Source organism: Nelumbo lutea, chromosome 8, assembly GCF_056320005.1.
Source record: "Nelumbo lutea isolate HS-2025 chromosome 8, American lotus-T2T, whole genome shotgun sequence".
In the NCBI taxonomy this organism is placed as follows: domain Eukaryota; kingdom Viridiplantae; phylum Streptophyta; class Magnoliopsida; order Proteales; family Nelumbonaceae; genus Nelumbo; species Nelumbo lutea.
Window position 1 is genome coordinate 51,509,790 of NC_142691.1, and position 23,181 is coordinate 51,532,970.

At 42.4% G+C, this 23,181-nt stretch overlaps 1 protein-coding gene and 1 non-coding gene across 9 annotated transcripts in view; one reads left to right on the forward strand and one right to left on the reverse strand.

Moving 5' to 3' along the window:
• LOC148844151 (UPF0481 protein At3g47200-like) overlaps positions 1-23,181 on the forward strand; it is a 44,929-nt gene that overhangs the window by 5,104 nt on the left and 16,644 nt on the right. For 7 of the 8 annotated variants that reach the window (XM_088959983.1, XM_088959976.1, XM_088959978.1 and 4 more), the window contains exon 2: positions 5,398-5,460. Coding sequence is in view for 3 of the 8 variants with exons in the window: in XM_088959977.1 (XP_088816103.1) it covers positions 5,399-5,460 (62 nt within the window). In the remaining 5 variants the exon portion in view is untranslated. Of the gene's footprint in view, positions 1-5,397; positions 5,461-7,391; positions 8,538-23,181 lie in introns of those variants that run through there. The other variant, XR_016103835.1, reaches the window with a different exon arrangement.
• LOC148844152 (small nucleolar RNA R71) lies at positions 14,324-14,430 on the reverse strand. Its single transcript, XR_016103943.1, has one exon. It is a non-coding gene; the product is annotated as a small nucleolar RNA R71 (small nucleolar RNA).

Below are 23,181 nucleotides of genomic sequence, written 5' to 3' on the forward strand. Positions count from 1 at the left end.
CATGAGAAAATTCTATCAAGTTAGTGAAATATTAGTGTAGGTGAGTGCATTCATTGTTGTTATAGTTGCACATTCACTTTTTTACTTTTGTCTAGCTTGGTTTTCGCTTGATATGGATTCAGAACCACAGATGGGAATACCCATCTTGAGAACTTAGTGTTTGTCTTTGTTTGGGGGGACCTGCTTAGAGGGAATTAGGGATCTCTTGTTTTTCTGATCTTATCAGGAGGTGGCCTTGGTTAAACTCTTTGGACCAAAACATATTCTAGAGTGAACCTAAAAAGGGAGAATAGAAACTCCAATGACGGCCCCCCTCGTGGGCAAATTAGGGTGCTTACCGTTGAAGATTCAAGGTTTGGAAAAACTGTTCAGGTGAAGGATATAATAATATGATAGGATACATAAATAAGTAGATAAAGAAATAAAAGAAATAGTAAAAAATAAGAGAATAGATATACAAAAAATGAGAATGAATAAAAAGGAATACAAAGAAGTAAATAAAAAAATAATAAAAAGGTTCTTGTACTGAATTGTTCCTACTTTGCTCTCTTTCCATTAGCTTCTTGATTGATTAAGAGATGCATTTATTGTCATGCTTCTTTGGATCACCTATGTGGGCCTTACCTATTAGACTTAGGAATGGGTGCCTAACCCCTTCCCTCTCCTATACGAGTCATACCCAATCTAGTTCAGACAGTGCCTTGGGTTTGGAGTCACTATCAAACCAAAATATTTGAAAAAACAATTATTAGTGTTTTCATCACCTTCATTTTTTTCAAATGATGAGTGAAGACTCCAAATCATCTCAAGTAAACCGAGAGAGAGAGAGAGAGAGATTAGGAATAAGGTTCGATTCAGTTACTCTAGTTAACTTGTTGAGATCATGTGTTGATTTGAACTCATTGAAAGTAGGTATATAAGTTCACCTTATTATCCGGGAGCGTATAACACTGTACTACATGCACTTAGACATGTCAAGTTGGATCAGGATATCCAAAACTAAGATTTCATAGTTTCAGCCATTAAGATCTAATATGGTGGTTTCACTAGTCGAATGGGCATCAAATTTTATTTGTGAATGAGAAAACCCTTTAACCAAATGGTAGAATTGGTACTAATATGGGTGGATGTGGAAACTTCTATAATGGATAGCATAATTAGTCCTAACACTTGGTTGAGCACCGAAAGGTGGCTCATCTCATGGTTGAACTGTAGGAGCCACCACCCATCATTGAGGAGAAAATGGAATGTTGGGATTCCTAGTATTGGAATTCAAAGTAACTTGATTTTTAGTGACTCTATGCCACTGCAAGAGCCTTCTAGATAAATTGGGAGGGAGAGAGAAAAAGGGTATTAAACACCCCTCTCTATTTTTTATGTGAATTCCAATTTCCCTGTACAAAAAATAACTGTAGTATTTAAGCAAATGAACAATAGACTTGAAAAAATAATCTGAAATCAAATGGGTTGGTTAATTATAGTTTTTAATTTGGTTTTGCCCATTCGGTTTGGCTTTTCAATTTTCGATGATCATCCCTAACATAGTCTCTTAGGAATAGATGTGGAACTTGTATATAGATAATAGAATTGGTTTAGGCACCTAAACATGCTAGATAGGGTCAAGTCAACCAAAACTATGATTTCAAATTTTGAACATTAAGGATAATTATAGGGGTTTCAATGACCAGAAGGCCATTGTGTTTTATGGGTGGATGTGGAAACCCATATAATAGATACCAGAATCAGTTTTGGTAGTTGGACACTCCAAATAAAGTTGATTTGCCAAAGTTATGATTTTGCAATTTTGATTACGTAGGACTGTTATGGAGTGCTGACAAATTGACAGACAACATATTTTATGAATGGATGTGAAAACCCACATAGTAGATGGCAGAATTGCTATTGGCCCCTAGACATGCAAGACAGAGCTTGGTTAGTTAAAATTGGAACTTTGAAGTTTCAACCATCAAGGAACACTATGGAGGTTCTAACAGTCATATGGGCACCAACTTTTGTGGGTGGATGTGGAAACCCGTATTAATGGATGGAGGAATTGGTTCTAGAAGAACCTAGACACACCAAACAAGGTAGTATTAGAAAAATTATGATTTGGTAGTTTTAACTTATAAGGATTGGCAGCAAGATGGGCACCACCTTTTATAGTAGGATGTAAAAGCCCATATATCGACGGCAGATTTGGTCTTGATACTTTACCACTAGTTATAGAAACTTGTATAATGGATGGTGGAAATGCTCTCAGTAGTAAACATGGTAGACAAAGCTAAGTTAACAAAAACTATGATTTCGTAGCTCCAACCATTAAGGACTTTTCTGGAGATTTTGAATGTTGTATGGACACCATCTCTCAGAGGAGAATGTGGAAACTCGTATAACGAATCACATAATTGGTCTTGGCACTCAAATACACGAGACAAGACTGGACTAGTCAAACTCGTCCAGAGTTTCAACAATTAAGGACTATTGTGGAGGTTCCAATTTCTTTTGTGGGTAGAAACTCAAGCTCGTTCAAAGGATGATAGAATTGATTTTTCCACCTAAACACACTAGATATGGCTAGGTCAACAGAAATTGTGATTTCATAATTTCGGCCCTTAAGGACTGTTATGGGGTCTATGTGGTTGGATGAAAACCATCTTTTATGGTTGGTATAGTGGATGGTGAAATTGGTCTCGAGAGCTAGATACAAGACAGGATTGGGTTGGACAAAATTGTAATTTCATAGTTTTAACTATTAAGGACAACTATAGGGGTTCCAACATTCGAACGGGCACCATCTTTTGTGGGTGGAAATTGAAATCCATTTAAAGAATGGAAGAATTTGTCTTACTACCTAGACACACTAGATATGGTTGGACTAACCAAAGCTAGGATTTCATGGTTTCGACATTGTTATGGGGACTATGATGGTTGGATGGACACCATCTTTTGTAGGTGGATGTGTATGCTTGTATAGAGGATAGTGGAATAGTGTCCTCTTTAGAAGGGCATTTTTGACATTTTCAAAAGTAATTGATAGATTGTTAATGGTAGGGACCTAGTATAGAGTTTTTAAAAGTTTAGGTACTGTAGAGATACATTATAAAATCCGGGGACTGACTTGAGACAACCCCTAAAGTACAGGATACTGATAAGGAATTTTTCCTAAAAAATTTTGCTCATCCAACTATTGGAATCACCACAACGGTTATTAATAGTCAAAATTACAAAATTGCACTATTAGTTGGCTCGACCTTGCCTACATGTCTAGGTGTCAAAACCAATTCCACCATCTATTAAATATGTTTCCACATCCATTCCTAAAGGATGTTACCCACTTTGCTCCTGAAAGTGCCATGATGATGTCAAAACCAATTCCACCATTTGATCAATTTAGCCTTTATTGGCATATCAAGATCTTCATACCAATTTGGCCATTTGGAAAATGAGTTTTCACATTTAACTTTAAAATATGATGAGCATTGCATTGCTAAAACCATAACTAATTGAAATTCCAAAATTGCACTTTTGTTGGTCTGGCCTTCTAATTATGTACTGGTATCGAGACCAATTTTGCCATCTACTAAACAACTTTCCACATTCATCGCTAAAACAAGTCTATCTGCCCCATCGGAACCGCCATGGTGATCCTTAATGGTGAAATTGCAATTTTGGTCAGCCCTACCCTGTCTAGCTTATTTATGTCTTGGGATTAGTTATATCATTCGTTAAACAAATTAACACCTGTAACCGTAATATGTAATATCGAACTAGTGGCTAGAAATACGATAATAGCCTTTAACAGTTAAAATTGTAAAATTACAATTTTGGGTGGCCTAACCTTGCCTAACATCCCCTATGTCACAACAAATCCAATAATTTATTAAATGAGTTTCCACATAGACTCGTAGCAAATGATGTCCATTCGATCTCTAGAAGCACCATAACAATATTTAATGGTCAAAATTACAAAAATGCAATTTTGTTTGATCAGGCCATGTTTGGCATATCCATGTGTTGATACCAATTCCACCATCCTCAAGTTTTAGTACCCATTTATCCTGTGAAATTAACATTATGGTCCTTAGTGACTAAAATTGAGAAATTACAATTTTAACCAGCTTGGACCTTCTTAGTGTGTCTAGGTCTTGGATCTTCCTAGTGTGTCTAGGTCTCGAGGTTAATTCCATCTTCTGTTAAATGAGTTGTCTCATCCACCCATGAAATATAATGTCTAACTAGTTGTCAAAACCAATATAACAGTCCTTAATAATCAAAATTATTAAGTCATAGTTTTGGCTGGCCCAAGCCCACCTAACATTTCGAGGTCTTAAGACTAATTTTTTCATTCATTAAATGGCTAACCACATCCACCCACAAAATACATTGCCCAACTGGTTACCAGAACTACCATAACAATCCTTAACGGTAGTTCTAGGTCTTGAAACTAATTCTACCATCTATAAAACATGTTACAGCATCCATTTAGAAAAGATGGTGCCCATTTGAAAGCTAGAGCCACCATTACAACAATCCTTAACAATCAAAATTGCATAATCACAATTTTGAGCAGTCCAACCTTTATTGGCATGTATGTGTTAAGAGCAATTCTATAATCTGTTAAACAGATATGCACATCAACCCCTATAATGTGGAGTTCATCTAACCCTAAGAATTACCATAATAGTCAAAACTGCAAAATCATAACTTTGGCCAGTCTGACCTTTCTTGGCGTGTCAAGGTGTCAGGACCATTTCTTCTATTTGTTAAACAAATTTTCACATTAACCCCTATAAGACAATGGTTAAGTATAGGGGGTAAACAGATTGAATTTGAATCCAATTAGAAAATTCGATATCCAGGTTCGATTTAATATCCAATAGATATTGAAAATTTATGTACAAATTTGAATTCGATTAAATATTCAAAGTATATAAATGCATAAATTGTTTATATAATTTAATTATTATATGTATAGTTATATAAAATGTATAAATATTTTATATTATATATACACGTAAGAATTAAATAATTAGTTGAATTCTGATATTTATGGATTGAAATAAGGCCATATCCAAATTCGATTAGTATAAATAGGATACCGAAATGATATTCAAAACATATGAGTCCGATTCGATTATTTTGAGTCTCAATTCATATTCAAAGTCAAAACATATGAAAACTGGGTATTAAATGCTCAGTAGTGCACTCTCATGGAACTGGTTTTATGGAAACCTGTTATATTTTAGATTTTTAGTGGTGATTGTTACGAAAACCAGTCATATATTTGTATTGTACATACTTATATTTGTACTCTTTTAAAACTGAGCTTAAGGAACCTCCGAGCACTGATAATTTGATTTTTTCAGAGTATTATATACGATGCTTTTGTTTATGCAGGATGTTTCAAAATACAGTGGTTGAGACACCTAGTTCAGAACCTTTACCATACTTACATGGCGGGTATGTTCATCAACTTAGTACGGAGTGAATTCTGCTGTTGCATTAAATTATGAAGCATGGTAAAAGACAGTAGATTAGTAGGGTTGGACATCGCTATAGTCGGAGTTTTGTTTTTTTTAATTTTTTTTTGCTTCAACGGGGCTAGCCCATCCACCTTACTTTAACCCCACCAATCTGATTCATAATATTCAGTATGCCCTATTTCTACTATATCTTTTGATCTAAGCTAGCTTATTTTGATGTGAAATCTCTACGACTTTGTATAGTGTGAATATGCCTTTGATGATTTATGGATAGAGCTGTCAATGGTTCACGTATGGTCCTGGACTGAGTGGACTAGTCCCGAACCGATTATTAATCAGTACTACAAAGTAGATCCAAAAGAAAAACCAATTATTAATTGGAATAAGGGTCAAAACCGATTGCACCCGATTAATCTTGCTCATTAGTTTCTTTTTTGATAATTATTGGGAGGAGCTACACAAAACCGCGGGGGTGGGGTACGCATGTGAGTGGAGATCATCCTTGTCATCCCGTGAGTCAAGGAGGAGACGGGGTCTAGGCAAACTGGGTCACGCGTTTGCCGGGCTGGCCTGATTGATCAAACCAGTGAGTTATGGTGAGAAGGCCAGCCGGTTTGCTTGGCGTCGTTTCTTTTTCCTGAGGCAAGTGATGCATGTCGGCATGCAGACGGGGCCATAGAGGAGGTGGTCACGGCATAGCCGTTGGATTGGGTGTTGATCTGGGTCATCCATTCTTTTATAAATAGGGGTCTTAGTCACACATTTCCTCCTCATTCGCTCCTGATTGCTTTTGCTTCCAAGACCCTTGTTTCCTAGAGCCCCCGTCTTTACCTCTCGCCATGTCTTACTCCAATTCTAGCCTAGTATGCTATGAAGTCCTGGATCTCTCGAGGGCAGACTCATTCCGAACCCCTTCACCCGTCAGCTCCGGTTGAGACATATCAATTGTCAAGATCCTAGCCCTGTGTCGAGAGGTCGAGGTGCTGAGGGAGAGGGTTTGCCCCGGTGACGCCGAGTGCAGTCGAAGGGGTGAAAGGGGTGAGGACTCTCCCTGTGAGAGTGCCGGATCTGTGATGCCTAGGGAGGCCGAGGGTCCCCCCCGGTGGTAGAGGGGGAACTGGGTCCTAAGCTCAGTCCAAGGACGGTGGTCGAGTTCGCCACCTAAGGGGTGCACATATAGCGTCCGCCATGCTCAGAGCATGACAACATCTTAGACTTAGACTAGGTGAGATCCCTAGCTAAGAGGAACTACATCCCTTGGTCCTATAGACCAAGGGTCCCCGACACTAGTGATCGGTCGTGGATGCCGGAGGAGGGGAAGATATGTGTCTACCATCACTTCCTGGAGTTTGGCCTCAGAATCCCCCTTCATCCATTGATCTTGGAGCTATTGAAGTGGTATGGGATCACCCTTAGCCAATTAGCCTCAAATGCCCTTAGGACCATTATTGCCATGCTGGTGGTGGCTTGGCTTCGGGACTTAGACCTAACGCCGAAGATGTTCCCAGCCCTTTTTGTGTCGAGAGAACGTACTACTGAGGATGACATGTATTATTTCCATCCTCGGAGAGGTCAACCTATAGACAACCCTTCGTCTGTCCACAACTAGAAGAGCAAGTTTTTCTTTGTCTCCTATTTCGATGATTGGTCTTTTAAGTTTAGTTGGGGGGAGATCTACCTGTCTACCGAGAAGCCTTAGATTGTTCTTTGGGATGATGAAGCCGCCGCAGTAACCATCTTCTCATGTTGGGGATGCTCTAGGCCATGCCCCTAGTGGAGGTCGAGCTTCTTTTGGTTTTTGCGGGGCTCAAATCTGCTCCCCTCAATAGGAGAAGTCCTATTTTTGGCACTTTCACACGTTGGCTTTCACTTTACTTGGAGGTACTAACTCTTTGCTTCTTCTTACAGAGATGCCATTGGACGCAAAGCGAATGTTGCTGAAGAGCACTATGGCAAGGAAGAAGACCCTGACCGAGGGGCCATCAGAAGGACAAACGTCGAGGAGGCTCACGCATGGAGAGATGTCGAGGAGGCTGACTGATGGGGCACTTGCGCGCATGGAGAGAAGTTTTGTTCTTGCCAAGAGGAAGAGGCCGGCGGATGGAGGTCAGCCGAAGGAAACCGGTAGGAAGAGGCTGTCTGAGGCACCGAATGCGACCCTAATGATGAAACTGGTGCACAGGGACCACCTTGTCAAGGGCGGCGGTCGAAGGAAGGACACTCTCATCGCTCTGAGGAGGCCTTCGACTAAGGAGCCTACAACCGGACCTTCATCTACCCCCATTCTACGTCAGAGCTGGCTAAGGAGGGGAAGTGCCTTGCACGGGATTTCTGGCCCAAGTGCAACGTTTGTGAGGGCAACTCCATCCATGCCAAGGGGGTCAGCTGGGCTCTGGTGAAGGGGATGATCCCCTAGGGGGATCGTCTCGGTATGGTGCAAACTAGCCCCCTTATCGTTTGGGATCAGGGGCTTGACTTCCTGGCCGAGGTAAGCTTCGGTTAACTCTTAACTTGCTTTTCTTCTTGCTTTTCATCTTCTTTACTTGAAGAAGACAGACCTAGAGCGAGCTCGCCTTAACGAGGTCGTGCTGGAGGCCCACAAAAGGGCTGGAGGATGAGGCTCAGGCGACAGAGGCAATGTTGCGGGCAATGGAGGTCGGAGCCAACTATCGGAATGTCATCCTTGCTTTGAGGAAGACGCCGAAGTACCAGAAGTTTTTGGCCAACTATGCTGCCAAGGCCTACCTAGAAGGCATTGAGGACACCAAGAAGGCACTAGTGAAGCTACTGCAAGACTTCCAAGTGGACAAGCTAAGAGTGCTCCTTGATTCCCTTCCCTTCGAGGTTGCTTCCGAGGTCCCTACTGATACTGCTACTGTCAAGGGCTCTGTTGCCCCTCCAGCCGAGGGTGGTGCATAGGCGGCCCAATCTCTTGATGTGCTTTCTCCTTTTTGTTTGTACATCTTTTTGTAAAGAGGGCTCGACCTCCCCATCAAAGGTCGAGACTTTTTGTTATTGTAGAACATTGAATATTTAATGAAATACTTTTTGCATATCTTGTAACTTTGCGTATCTCTTTTTCTTTTAATGATGGGTCTATGACCCCCCCCCCTTTCGAGAGGTCACAAGTAGCAAAAGTTACTACCCTATGTGGCTCGTTACTTAGTTTCTCGTTTTAAGAAGTTAAAGGGCGCTAGCCGAGGCCGAGCTGGTATGGGCCCCTCTCCTCATCACAGGGGGCTACCATTAGCTCTTCTAGCTTTGATCCTTCGAGGATCGATTAGGCGAGGCCGAGGTGATCGTGGTTGCATTATGTTTGACTTATCGCGGCAAAGGGCCGAGGTGGCCTGATGCCGCCAAGGTGCTTGGGGCGAAGGGCTGAGGTGGCCTAGTGCCGTCGAGGTGCTTGGGGTGAAGAGTCAAGGTGGCCCGATGCTGCCGAGGTGCTCAGGATGAAGGGTAGATGTTGGCCGACTTGACTAACTTTTATAGAATTGCCCTGGGGGTTGTCCTTCAGGGGGCCAACGTTATGGAGGCGCACTTGTAGGTGGCCCTAGCATTCTTGAGGTCGAAGGGCATGACTCTATAGCAATAAGTGTCGTGCTCGGTGATGGACGAGGTCTTCTCCTCATCCTTAGGGTGCATCTTGATCTGGTTGTATCTGGAGAAGGCATCCATGAAGCTAAGTAGCCCGTACCCTACAGTGGTGTCAACTAGGTGATCTATCCTTGGCAAAGGAAAACTGTCTTTGGGGCAGGCTTGGTTGAGGTTTGTGAAGTCAATACAGATCTGCCACTTACCATTAACTTTCTTTATCATAACCACGTTTGACAACCGGTTAGGGTAATGTATCTTTCGAATGTAGCTTGCATTGAGTAGCTTGCCAACTTCCTCTCCATTGGCCTTCCAATGCTCTAGTGCAAAGTTCCTCTTTCTCTGCTAAGCTAGCTTAGAGCTCAGGTCCACACTTAGCCTGTCAGTAATGACCAAAGGGTCAATTCTGACTATATCAGTGACAGACCAAGAAAAGACATCAGCATTGGTTCTAAGGAAACTTGCTAGTTCAAATAGGCTTTCCTACGGAAGATTGGACCCGATGCAGACTGTTTTCTTGGGCTCAGCCTTGTCTAGGGCAGGGTGTTTTTGTTCTTGCCTTTTAGTGCTGCCACATAACACCAGGAACTCATTCATCCTCGTCACCTACTGAAATTTTGTCCCTATTGTGACAGGTAGGGTGATTCTTCCTTCCGGCCTGACCAATTTGCCAGAGAAGTCGATGAGTGGAACATCGGCTGGATGAAGGCTCTTGGGCACTAGCTTCATCTTCTCAAAAGCTTCATGGAAGAGGATGTCAGCCGAAGACCCACTATCCACCAGGATCCTCTTCACCATGAAGTTTGCTACGACGACCGAGATCACGAGATTGCCATCGTGGGGGACTGTGACCCCCTTTAAGTCCTCGTCTTTGAAGGTAAGGGCTTCTTTCTACTTCGGTTTCTTGGGGGTCGACCCATGGATGTCGAATTTCCTGGCATAGGCCTTTCAGGCTAAGGTCTAGGCCCCAGCCGAGGCTATGCCCCCCACTATGACGTCGATGACACCAGCGAGTTGCTGCTGTGGCTGCGAGGACGAGACCCCGGCCTCGCACCCGACATACTGCTTAAGGTGGGCATGGTAGATGAGGGACTCTCTTGTTTTTTAACTCATAGTAGTCCTCGGTGTCGTGGCCGATGTTGTAGTGGTACTTGTAGGACTGTAGACTCTCTCCGCACTTCTGCTCAACGGGCATCAGGGAGATGACACTCTTCTGGCACCATTTACTGTTGATGAAGTGGGTGAGGAAAAGGTTGGAAAATTGATCCCACGAGCTAACATAGCGAGGAGGGAGACTAGAGAACCAACGCCGAGCTGCCCCCTTGAAGGTCGCTTGGAAAGTCCGGCACGTCAGGGCATCAGAGTACCCATAGAAGAGCATTGGTGCCTTGAAACCTTCCAAGTGGTCATCAGGGTCGGTCGTCCCATCATACATTTCCAATCTTTAAAGTGTGGGGGAAGAGGCCTGGAGATGATGTCCGAGGTGAATGCATCCATCCTTCTGGATGGATGGTTCTGGCTGGCCGAGGCTTCAGCTTGGATCTCTTTGACTTGGTGAAGCTCATCCTTGACGGCTCTGAGCTAGGCTTGCAGGTCCTCGATCTGTGGGTCAAGTGGATCCTATGCCCCATCCCGGTCTTTGCATACTCGATGGGGGTCGGCCTGGACCCTCAAGTGCTCAAATGAGGGGCCACGTTTATTCCTTTTGGCCCGCCAATTGTTTAGGTCTCAGAGGTTTGAGAACCATGAGGGAGAGGTGCGACGCCAGCCCTCAACCATCGAGAAGGGACTGTGATGGTCAAACTGCCCACCTTCGTCCCGAGGGTTCTCTCTTTGGTGGCATGATGTTGTTCAAAGTCTCAGCCATCGTTGCGAGACTGTGCTAATTCTTCCCCCCTTCGACTGGGGGGTCTTGAGGTTCTTGGTGGTTGGCTAGAGTGTCGGTTGCTACCGGATTCAGAAGGATTGGCTCGGTGGGAGTTGTCAGGGCCGAGGGCAAGCAGGTCTGTGGATTTGTGCTTGCCTTGGTGGCCTGAGCTCCCGGCGGGTGACCGCCCTAGGGACGGCTTTTCGCCTGGGGGTACGCCTCATCAACCCATTGGGTGAGGTGGTCCAGCCGGTCGATGACTGCTTGGAGTTGTTCTGTTGTAACCAGGTTCTAGAAATTCCTGGTGTTCCTCACCATGTTAGCTGAGGCTTAGGAGTTGGTCGATTCTTTTAGTTTTAAGTTGAGTTGAGGGAAGTCTTAGTGACGTTCCCATAGACGGTGCCAATTGTCGATGCTCAGAATATTTGAGGAAGTCCGAGGATTGAGGTCTGAGGTCCGAGGACTTGTAAGTCATTCCTGCGAGGAGGAGAGCGTTAGAGACCTTGGGTGAAAACCTGAGGCGAGGACTCTGACGGTCAAGTTAGTCGTGAGAGATGTAGGGTGGGCGAGGTCCGAGGTGCGGACACCCAGACGAGGCCACAAGAGAGTAGGAGATCTTAAATACTAACAAGAGAGTTTGAGTTCCAGATCCTTGGGGTCACCTCCTCTTTATACTCGAGGTCGCTTGGGGCTGCAAATCCCCGATGGTCAAGATGGAGTTTGTACGCAGGGAACACGACCATCTTAGGCCGCCAAGTGACTCCGCAAAGCTCGCCAATTCGTACAGAGCGCACGCCTTCATTCCTAACATCTATGACATTATTAGGAATTTTGAAGGATTGCGTTGATGAATTAACTAAAGTTAGCTTGCTAGCAAGAGAATTTTCCAACTAGAAAGATTTTTATCCATTTTATCATTGAGAATTTAAATACCTCTTTAGAGACTTTCCCATCAATAATAAGAGCACAAAGGTACATTTTATTTTGTCTCAAGGGGGATTTTGACAATTTTGGACATGATTTTTTGATGTCTATTGGGCCTGGTGTTGAATCACCCTTGAGGTGGCAAAATCGTTGTGTCCTGGGTTAATGAACCGAGCCTGATAGATCTTCATGTGTTCCTATCTCCGGGCTCTCAATTGGGCCCAATTGGTGCTCTTCATAGTTCCTTGTGCCTGTCTTGGGTTCTCACCCGTGAAATAAGGATGCTTCTTCTGCTAGAATTTTTCTTCCCATTAACCACTATCCATCCTTCATTCAAGTTTTAATTCTTTAAAGTTGATTTTGCACTGGTAGTACTTGTGAACTCTCCAACCGTACGATGCACATAGGTCATGTACATTTTCATAGAAAACTCGTAAGGTATCCTCATGATCTTCCGAGGTGAGTGGAATGTCAAGTATGAAAGGTTTACTAAGATTAACATTTTGTGAGTGTTTATATCAAGTTTCAGCACTACCCCAATTTAATGAATATTTGTTTTGCTCTCCAAATTCCAGTCACGAGCCTTATTGGTGAGGACCTTGAGGGGTTTAGACTTTCCAAGAAATTTGGAGAAGAGGCTTAATGTCCATTTGTCCTCCCATTTTCATTTTATTTTTCAGCTCATCAATGTTGATGGCCCGGGCCACTTTCGAAGTTCCAATTGTCCTATTTTCTGGAGCAGATTCAACTTTCTTGAGTTATCATTAGCTACTTTCTAATTGTGTGCGTATATGTTTTCATCTTTTGAGAGAGCTTTGCATCATGTTAACCCTTCTTCTCGTCATTTTTACTTAAGTTATTGACTTCAACCATATGGGGGAAGTACTTCGGCCCACCAAGCAAAAACGTCCAACTACAGCCCAACCGCAGCCCTTAGGGAGGCTCCAAAAAGGCGGCTGACTTTAGAGAAGAAGGAGGCCGAAAAGAAGAGTATAAAAAGAAAAGAAAAAGAGGGAATTAGGGTTCGAACCCCTGAAGACAAATTCCAGAGGAGAAGTGCTAGAGAAGGAAGAAAATGCTGCTGAATGCAAATTGAAAAGGGGATCGAAGATTGATGCAGAAATCCTAGGTTGTCTTCTTCTTTGATTCTATGAATTCGGTAACCTAGATTCAATTAGGGTTTAATGGGTGTTCTTTGTTGAATCTTTCTTCCTTTCTATTATTTGAACCATGGTGGATGTTAATTCAGATATGTAATTAATCATTTAATGTTGTTCGATTGATTGTGATTCATTCTTGGGATTTCTTAATTAGGGTTTTCGATTAATAGAGTAATCTTGGCCGAATTATTCTTGTTTCTTAGATAACCTGCATGACTCGTTTGGCATTCATTCAATAAGAATGTGTTTCCTTCGAATTCTTTGTTCTTAATGCATCTATGGAGATTAAATTCTTGATAAAAATATAGGAATTGTTGCACATAGATAGAGTGGGTTGTGCTCGAAAGAGGCTGCTCATACAACTAGGAATTAGCCAACCCATGAATGAATTCAATTTCAGTTGGATAGCTTAATGGTTTAATTGTTGAGCCGATTCTGCTAGTATTTGCATGCAACATTTCTTCTCATTACTTAAGGTGGTTTAATCCGAAAATACTTAGGGTAGTTTGCCAATTAGGAGTTAAGTTTATTTCTGTTTAACCTTTCAGATTGTCAAATAACAAAAGGCTGATTCAGTACTAGTAGTTGTTGGATCAATCCCTGTGGGAACGATACTCTACTCATCATTATATTACTTGATCGGCTAGTGCATTTGCTAGTGTCTTCTAAAGCCACCAAGTTTTTGGCGCTGTTGCCGAGGATTTATCACAACAATATTAGGAACAATCTACTGTTGTTAATTTGATTTTGTACAGTATGTTCATGATATGTGTGTATTAGTATCTTTATGACTTTGACTTGTACAGTTTATGACACGCAGAAGTGAAAAGGAGAGCATCACCTATGATCCAGAGATTGAACGAACTCTCCGCGGCCACTTTAGAGCTTTTACGCAAGGGAAAGCTGAAGGTACAGAGATGGCCGAACAAAGGACCATGATGGACTATGCCAAACCAACCCTCACCGGGGCAGTTTCGAGCATTGTGAGACCAGCAATAGCTGTTAACAACTTTGAGATTAAACCAACAATCATTCAGATGATCCAGAACACTGTTTAGTTCTGCGGCTTAGCTAATGAAGATCCAAACACTCACATCGCCAACTTCTTGGAGATTTGTGACACATTCAAGCACAATGGAGTTAGTGATGATGCGGTGAGGATCAGATTGTTTCCGTTCTAATTGAAGGACAAGGCTAAGACCTGGTTGGACTCTCTACCAGCTGGATCGATCTCTACTTGGGATAAAATGGCCAACCGCTTCCTATCCAAGTATTTATCTCTGTCCAAGACTGCAAAGATGAGGAATGATATCACCACCTTCTCTCAACAGGACGGGGAGTCATAGTATGAGTCATGGGAGCGTTACAAGGAATTACTGAGGAAGGTCCCTCATCATGGACTTCCTGTATGGCTGCAAGTTCAGACATTTTATAATGGGTTGACCGAAGCAAATAAGACTATTATGGACACTGCAGCTGGGGGATCGATTAACAACAAGACAGCTAAAGTTGCCCATGCACTCATTGAGGAGATGGCTGCAAACAACTATCAGTGGCATTCCGAGAGAGCCCAAGTTAGGAGCCAGCCCGGTCTTCACAATGTAGACACCTACAGCACTATCTGCACAAATCGGTGCCCTCAGCAAGAAGATAGATGAAATACAGTTGGCAACCATGCATGTTCAGACCATAGCCTATGAATGGTGTGGGGGAGGTCATACCAGCACCGAATGTCAAGTTGGAAATCAGTTCATGTAGTCCCCCGAGCAAGTAGATTTTGTAGGAATCTTCAAAGGCAGCAAGAAAATCAGTACCCTCGTGCATTTAACCCCGGATGGAGGAACCACCCAAATCTGTCTTGGTCAAATCAAAATGCGGTGAAACCATTCCCTCAAAATTTCACTCAGCTAGAAAAGAAATCTAATCTAGAGGAGCTGATGACCAAGTTCATATCAAGTGCGGAAACAAGATTTCAGAACCAAGAAGCATCGATCAAGAACTTGGAGACTCAAGTGGGGCAGTTGGCACAGATGATATCTTCTAGAGTCCAAGGTGCTTTACCCAGCAATACCGAAGCAAATCCAAGAGAACAGGTGCAAGCCATTACCTTGAGGAGTGGTAAGGAGTTGCAAGAGGTGGAGAAGAAAGCAAAGGAAGAAGGTAAGATGGGTGCAACCCTAGAACCCGAAAAGAAGGAGGAAGAGCAGTCTGAATCAAAGAAAGGGACAAGCTAACAGCCGCAAGTACCATTTCCCAATAGGCTTAAGTGACACAAATTGGAAAAGGAATTCAGTAAGTTTCATGAAATTTTCAAGAGTTTACATATTAACATTCCTTTTGCAGATGCCTTAGCCCAGATGCCGCACTATGCAAAGTTCCTGAAGGAAATCTTGGCGAACAATCGGAAACTGGGAGACATGGCTATAGTTGCATTGAATGAAGAATGCTCAGCAATCCTCCTCAACAAGATGCCTCAGAAATTGAAAGACCCAAGGAGTTTCACTATTCCTTGCACTATAGGCAGTTTGAAAATTAACAAGGCATTGTGTGATTTAGGAGCTAGTATAAATTTGATGCCCTATTCGGCTTTTAAGAAATTAAGGTTGGGTGAACCCCAACCCACTAGAGTTGCATTGCAATTAGCTGATAGGTCCATCACGCATCCTAGGGGAATCATAGAAGATGTACTTGTAAAGGTTGACAATTCATTTTTCCCGTGGATTTCATAGTGTTAGACATGCAAGAGGATGTTGATGTCCCACTTATCCTAGGGCGACCCTTTCTAGCTATAGGAAAGGCAATGATTGATGTCCAATAAGGGCAACTCAGTCTTAGGATTCAAGATGAGGAAGTAATTTTTAAAATGTCTGATGCTATGAAACGTGCACCTTCTAGTGATGATTCATGTTATATGATAGATGTCATTGATTATGCGGTTGGTGGCTATTTTTAGGTTAACAGGTCGGCCAATCCCCTTGAGCTATGCATACAAGATGGAGAAGCCATAATGGGAGAAAATGAAGAGACTCAAAGCATGGTAGTGTACCTGAATGCCAATCCGCAGTTTCAAGGGAAGGGGTTCCTCATGTTGGAGAGCTGGCACAGACCCTCGATGCCAAAAAGCAAGCCTTCAATCGAAGAGTCGCCCACCCTTGAGCTGAAGCAACTCCCACCGCATCTGGAGTATGCTTTATTAGAAGCACCTTCAGCCCTACCAGTGATCATATCAGTAGCCTTGTCCCCTTTGCAGAAGGAAAAACTGTTATGGGTGCTACGGGAACACAAGACAGCTCTGGCTTGGAAGATTGCAGATATCAAGGGAATTAATCCGTCCTTATGCACCCATAAAATTCTAATGGAAGATGGAAGCAAGCCCACAGCTCAGCCCCAAAGGCGCCTGAACCCGAAAATGAAGGATGTGGTGAAGGCAGAAGTTATCAAGCTATTAGACGCAGGTATCATCTACCCAATCTCTGATAGCTCATGGGTGAGCCCCGTCCAAGTGGTGCCAAAGAAAGGAGGCATGACTGTAGTACCGAATGCAAAGAATGAACTCATACCTACTAAGACCATTACCGAGTGGCGAGTGCGCATTGATTACAAAAGATTAAACGAAGCCACACGCAAGGATCATTTCCCTCTACCCTTCATCGATCAAATGCTAGAGAGGCTAGCCGGACATGAGTTCTATTGTTTCTTTGATGGGTACTCGGGCTATAATCAGATTCTGATTTCATTGGAAGATCAGGAGAAGACCACCTTCACATGTCCCTACGATACCTTTTCCTACAGGAGGATGCCATTCGGGTTATGTAATGCTCCAACAACATTTCAGAGGTGCATGATGACTATATTTTCTGATATGGTTGAGAAGTTTATGGAGATCTTCATGGATGATTTTTCAGTCTTTGGCTCTTCCTAAAAGAATGGTAGGATCCATCGAATGGATGCCAGAAAGGTTGCGGAATGAGTGGGCGAATTTCAAAAATTTCCTACCTTTCTTCCAACTAGGAATCATATTCCCGGATTTTAGAATCAATTATTCAAGGATCAATTCAAACCAACCAGACCAGATCTGAACCAAAGAACAAGGGAAGGGTTATACCTGATACGGAGAATGAAAATCTCCCAATGTCGGTGTTCATGCCCAAAGAGAGGTCCAAGATCCGCTCCCACTGAAGATGACACAGCGATGGTGGAGCAGAACCAACAGTTTGCGTCCTACGCACCGAACTCTTTGCAAGAATTCGTTGAAGACTTGAGCACCGAACCAAATCAGTCTTTCAGAAAAGACTGATATCAAGAACAGATTTCTTGATCTTCCTTTCAATGAAGTTCGAACTATGCAGCAAGGTGGCGGCGGCTGGAGGAGATCCCTAAGGTTGAAATTGGCGTGAATGCAGATTTCAGCTTAGGGAAAGTGAGATCCCATCTCAGATTGCAGAGTGTCGTGTCTGCTAAACCCTAGGTCAAATTCTTGTAATTCTTGATTAGGGTTTCCTCCTTTCTTAGTGATTAAGAAATCTCCAAATCCTATTAGGAGTTATCCCAATCCAAATCAGTATTTGGATAGGGGATAATCTCAATCCTATCTGCAGATTAGGTTAACCCACTCCTGATCTTATCAGGAGGTTACCAGATTCAAATCACATTTGAATTTGGTCTCCAAGAGTGGATAGGGTTAAAACCCTAATCCTTTCAGCTAACCCTAATCTCACATTCGCCCTCTTTAAGTGGGTGATCATATCAGCCCACTTCGAAATGGGCTTTAGGCCCAATAAGTAACAGTGCTCAATTAAACTTCCAAACTACTGCCCAGTTGGGCTTCTTTGTATGACGTGGGACCCAAGCATTGATTTACACATCAACCACATGGGTTCGGCCCAGCCTTTGTTACAAGGCCTAGCCGAATTCACTGGAAAGCCCAATGAACCCCCTGAGCCCATCACATGGACCCTATGGGCCCAACACTTACACTAAGTGGTTCCTGGGCCAAGCCATCTTATAAAAACCCAAGGATTGTGGGCAGATGCAAGATTAGCCCATCGGGCATTACCCTAAATGGCCTTACACTTAACCTTTCAGCTCATAATGATCAAGCACTGCCTGACAAGAGATGATCTCTCTCTCGGCTACAAGGAATAGTGCTGCACTCTCTACTCACATGGATCCCGGGAATTAAAACCATCTGCAAAGATTTTGAAACCGTACATATCTATATATCATATATATAAATTTTGGAAAACAAAATTCCAACAATTGAAATCAATTGCTAGCAGTTTGGTTTTCATCAAAGAGAGTGCATCCCCGATCATTACCTTTGTCCAACAAAGGGGCTGATCCTGTCACTATGATCACCCACTCAGATGAATTTTCATACTGTTCCAACATACCCAGGTTTTGACCCCCGCTAAGGATCTCACTAATTGGCATATCAAAGACAGCCCAATCCGACACCTAGTGCAGTATCATAATCGAGTCTAGGGGTCAGGTGTAACTTTCTAGTTTTGCCCATCTATCTCCAAGGTCCAAGGCAATACTGTAAATCTAGTCCGGTTCAAGGATTCGAGTAATCCCACACTGTATGTGCCTTGGGTCTCACCTTGGCGGCTGAGACAGGCCACCCCAACATTTGGTAGCACACCAGTGTCAGCCTTGGCAGGATAAATCTCCCCAGACTTTTCCAACGGCTGTGAACATTTAAAATTAACACGAGTCTCATTAAGTGTCCAATTTTAGGGTCTTACACAAAAACATACCACACAACATGAATCAAACATGTACTTTATTTATTTACACTAAATGTCAAAAGTGCATCAAATTTGATTGGAGCTAAGGGCATACAAAACTGTCTAACACTTCCTTCGATGCATGTCCACATAACTTGGAGAAGGTACTCAAGCGGTGCAAGGAAACCCATCTAGTGCTGAACTGGGAGAAATGTACTTCATGGTGCAAGAAGGCATTGTGCTTGGACATAAGGTTTCACAGAAAGGGATTGAGGTCGACAAAGCCAAGGTGGAGACAATTGAGAAGTTGGCACCACCAACATCCGTCCGGTCTGTGAGAATCTTCTTGGGACATGTAGGATTCTATAGAAGGTTCATCAAGGATTTCTCCAAGATAGCTAAGTCATTGTCCAATTTGCTGCAGAAGGATGTGCCCTTCGATTTCACAAAGGAATGCCTAGAAGCGTTCAACATTCTGAAGGACAAGCTGATTAATGCCCCGATCATAATAACACCGGATTGGATACTTCCTTTTGATTTGATGTACGATGCGAGTGATTCAGCAGTTGGAGCTGTTTTAGGACAAAGAGTGAACAAACATTTTCAGTCGATTTACTATGCTAGCAGGACCTTGAATGGAGCTCAACAGAATTATACCACGACGGAAAAGGAACTACTAGCGGTAATTTTCGCTTTTGATAAATTTCGTTCATATTTGATTTTGTCCAAGGTTATTGTGTATTCAGATCACTCGGCACTCAGACATCTACTTGCAAAGAAGGATGTAAAGCCAAGGCTGATCAGGTGGATCTTGTTGTTGCAAGAGTTTTATGTTGAAATCCATGACAAAAAGGGTACCGAGAACCTAGCTGCTGATCATCTTTCCCGGTTAAAGAATGCAGATTTGGAAGGGAAGATAACTAGCACCCTCCGAGATGAGTTTTCGGACGAGCAGCTCTATTCCATTCAGATAGATACATCTTCTTGGTATGCTGATTTTGCCAATTATCTTGTTGGAAACGTTCTCCCTCCTAATCTTTCATATCAGTAGAGGAATAAATTCTTCTCTGATGTAAAACACTATTTGTGGGAGGACCCCTTTCTGTATAAACTTTGTGCAGATTAGATCATTCGAAGGTGTGTCCCCGATGAGGAGATGGAGTTGGTACTCCAATATTGCCATGATCGGGAAGCGGGAGGCCACTTCGGATCCAATCGCACTGCAGCCAAGGTGTTACAATTAGGTTTCTATTGGCCCACCTTGTTCAAAGATGCTCACAGGTATGTGTCCGCATGTGACAAATGCCAGAGGACAGGTAATATCTATCGACAGAATGAAATGCCTCTCACCAATATATTAATCTATGAAATCTTTGATGTGTGGGGTATTGACTTCATGGGACCTTTCGAAATTCTTTTGGAAATAAATACATCCTAGTTGTTGTTGACAATTTGTCCAAATGGGTGGAAGCCATGGCTTTACCCACAAATGACTCTAGGAGAGTAGTTCACTTCCTCAAAAAGCTATTCACTCGATTCGGCACACCTCGCGCCATAATTAGTGATAAGGGAACTCATTTCTACAACACCCAATTTGAGCGGCTGATGCGAAAATATGGTGTCACGCATAAATTAGTAACCCCATATCACCCTCAAACCAGTGGCCAAGTCGAATTAGCTAATAGGGAACTAAAAAGAAGTTTGGAGAAGACGATAGACTCTTCTAGGAAGGACTGGTCAGTCAAGCTAGATGATGCATTGTGGGCATATAGGACTGCATACAAAACACCCATCGGCATGTCCCCATATAGGTTGGTCTTTGGAAAACCATGTCATTTACCTGTTGAACTTGAACATAAGGCATATTGGGCCTTGAAGTTATTAAATTTTGATTTGCAGGCCGTAGGAACACAGAGACAAATGCAGCTGAATGAGATGGATGAATTCCGACTTGCAGCCTATGAGAATGCCAAGATCTACAAGGAAAGAACCAAACGATGGCATGACAAGAATCTATTGAGGCGTGACTTTCAGGTGGGACAGCAAGTGTTATTGTATAATTCACACCTCCGGTTGTTCCCAAGCAAGCTGAAATCGAGGTGGTCTAGACCTTTCACCATATCACAAGTTTTCCTTCATGGAGTTGTAGAGGTCACGCACCCGACATAAGGAACATTTAAGGTCAATGGCCAGTGCCTTAAACCATATATAGTGGATGGAACGTTGCCTACCCCATCCATGGTATACCTAGACGATCGTTGGTCCCACTGGAATGTCGAGCTTCAGACAGAAAACAAGTGCTTATTGGGAGGCAACCCAATGCTGATAAGTAGTTTTTTTATTTGTTTTTTTGCTTTTCTTTTTCCATATCATTTGAGTTTTTTTTTTCTAAGATTTAAATTATGTAAATTGCTGATCACCCCTAGTGTTTCTCTCCTCTTAGTTTCTTTTGATCCTTAGCATCTAGAGGGTCCAAACGAAAGAGCCATTCCAGATTTCAGAACGCTCTTCAGGGAAGTTCTTTAAACCCCCTCATATTGCTTGAATTCGCACTATCCACATTGCTGAACCCATATTCACACTCTATTAATAGGAACATTGAGGACAATGTTCATGATAAGTGTGGGGGAGGCTATAGCTATGCACCTCGATCACTCTAATACATAAATGCATTGATAGGCCGCATAAACTGGAATTCCCCTCAAAATTATTGCTGTCTATAAGGTGAATTCCAAGAGGGAATACGATGAAGTGAAGGAAATCACTGCAAGTGCTAGAATTTGTTCCTGTGATTTATCCAATTTTGTCATAATTCATGAGGTTAACGAAGTCGAATAAGACTTTCATCATGACCAGCACTAATTCTATCCATGTGTATAGGGTTCTTGATTGAAGTTCGAATGAAACTCGAGCAATTAGTGCACATCATGAATTGTTAATGCATGAACTCCAACATGTGATTCAAAAAAAAAAAAAAAAAAAAAACCAAAAACAAAAAACTAAAAGAGAAGAGAAAGGGACAAAGTCCGAATTACTCCGCTGTCATGAACTAAATAGTAAAACTAGCGGTTTATGATATGAGTTCAGTTCCAACTCCGCTATTCCAAGTTGAATAGTAAAACTAGCAACTTGGAATATGAGTATTGTTATCTGCCTCTAGCCTGCGACCCGTGTGAGATGGAGCATAAAATGCACTCACACAAAAAAAAAAAAGAAAGAAAAGAATTCGGTGACGGTTGAGGTTCAAGGGGACAAAATTACGGTTGAACATTTAATTTAGTGCATTGATAGGATTTGAGACCAAATTCGAGGTGATGGTCAGTTATGGTGGTCAAGGAGCTCATATATATGGAATGGAATTAAGTGTTGGAGCAAGAAAAATCTCATGTTCTCCCCTTCCTTTGCTCTTACGTATGTGGTAAGAGTGGCTAATCATGGGGATGAATCAGAGTGCTTATGCAGGATTTCCGATCACTTAACGCATTGTCATCCTAAAAGTCATTCGATAAATGAAAATAATCTAGGGAATGGTCAGTTTATGGGTAATATCTTTGACTTTTCTTGAGGACAAGCAAAGGCTTAAGTGTGGGGGTGTTTGATGTGTGCGCATGCTACACATTATTCTTATTGCCTTGTACATGATTTTGATGGTAATTTTCAATGGTTTTTACCCAAATTGAGAAAGATTTCAAGAAACTAAGAGTTTGGGACAGTTTAGGGTGAAGAGAGCATGAAGGCATGTTGATATGGCGAAAAGGGAATTGTTTTGGCCCATCAAGAAGAAAGGCCCAGCCAAAACCCTATGGGGGAAGCACTTCGGCCCACCAAGTAGAGAGGCCCAACTGTAGCCCAACCGCAGCCCTAAGGGAGGCTCCAAAAAGGCGGCTGACTTTAGAGAAGGAGACCGAAAAAAAGAGTATAAAAAGAAAAGAAAGACAGGGAATTAGGGTTCGAACCCCTGAAGACAAATTCAAGAGGAGAAATGCTAGAGAAGGAAGAAAAGGCTACTAAATCCAAATTGAAGAGGGGATCGGAGATTGATGCAGAAATCCTATGTTGTCTTCTTCTTTGATTTTGCGAATTCGGTATCCTAGATTCAATTAGGGTTTAATGGTTGTTCTTTGTTGAATCTTTCTTCCTTTCTATTATTTGAACCATGGTGGATGTTAATTCAGATATGTAATTAATCATTTAATGCTATTCGATTGATTGTGATTCATTCTTGGGATTTATTGATTAGGATTTTTTATTAATAAAGTAATCTTGGCCGAATTATTCTTGTTTCTTGGATTACTTGAATTGCTTGAGAAAGGGTTTAGGTAATCAGATCAAATGATCAAGAAAATGGATTGAATGCATCTTAGAGATAACATGCATGGCTCGTTTGGCATTCATTCAACAAGAATGTGTTTCCTTCGAATTCT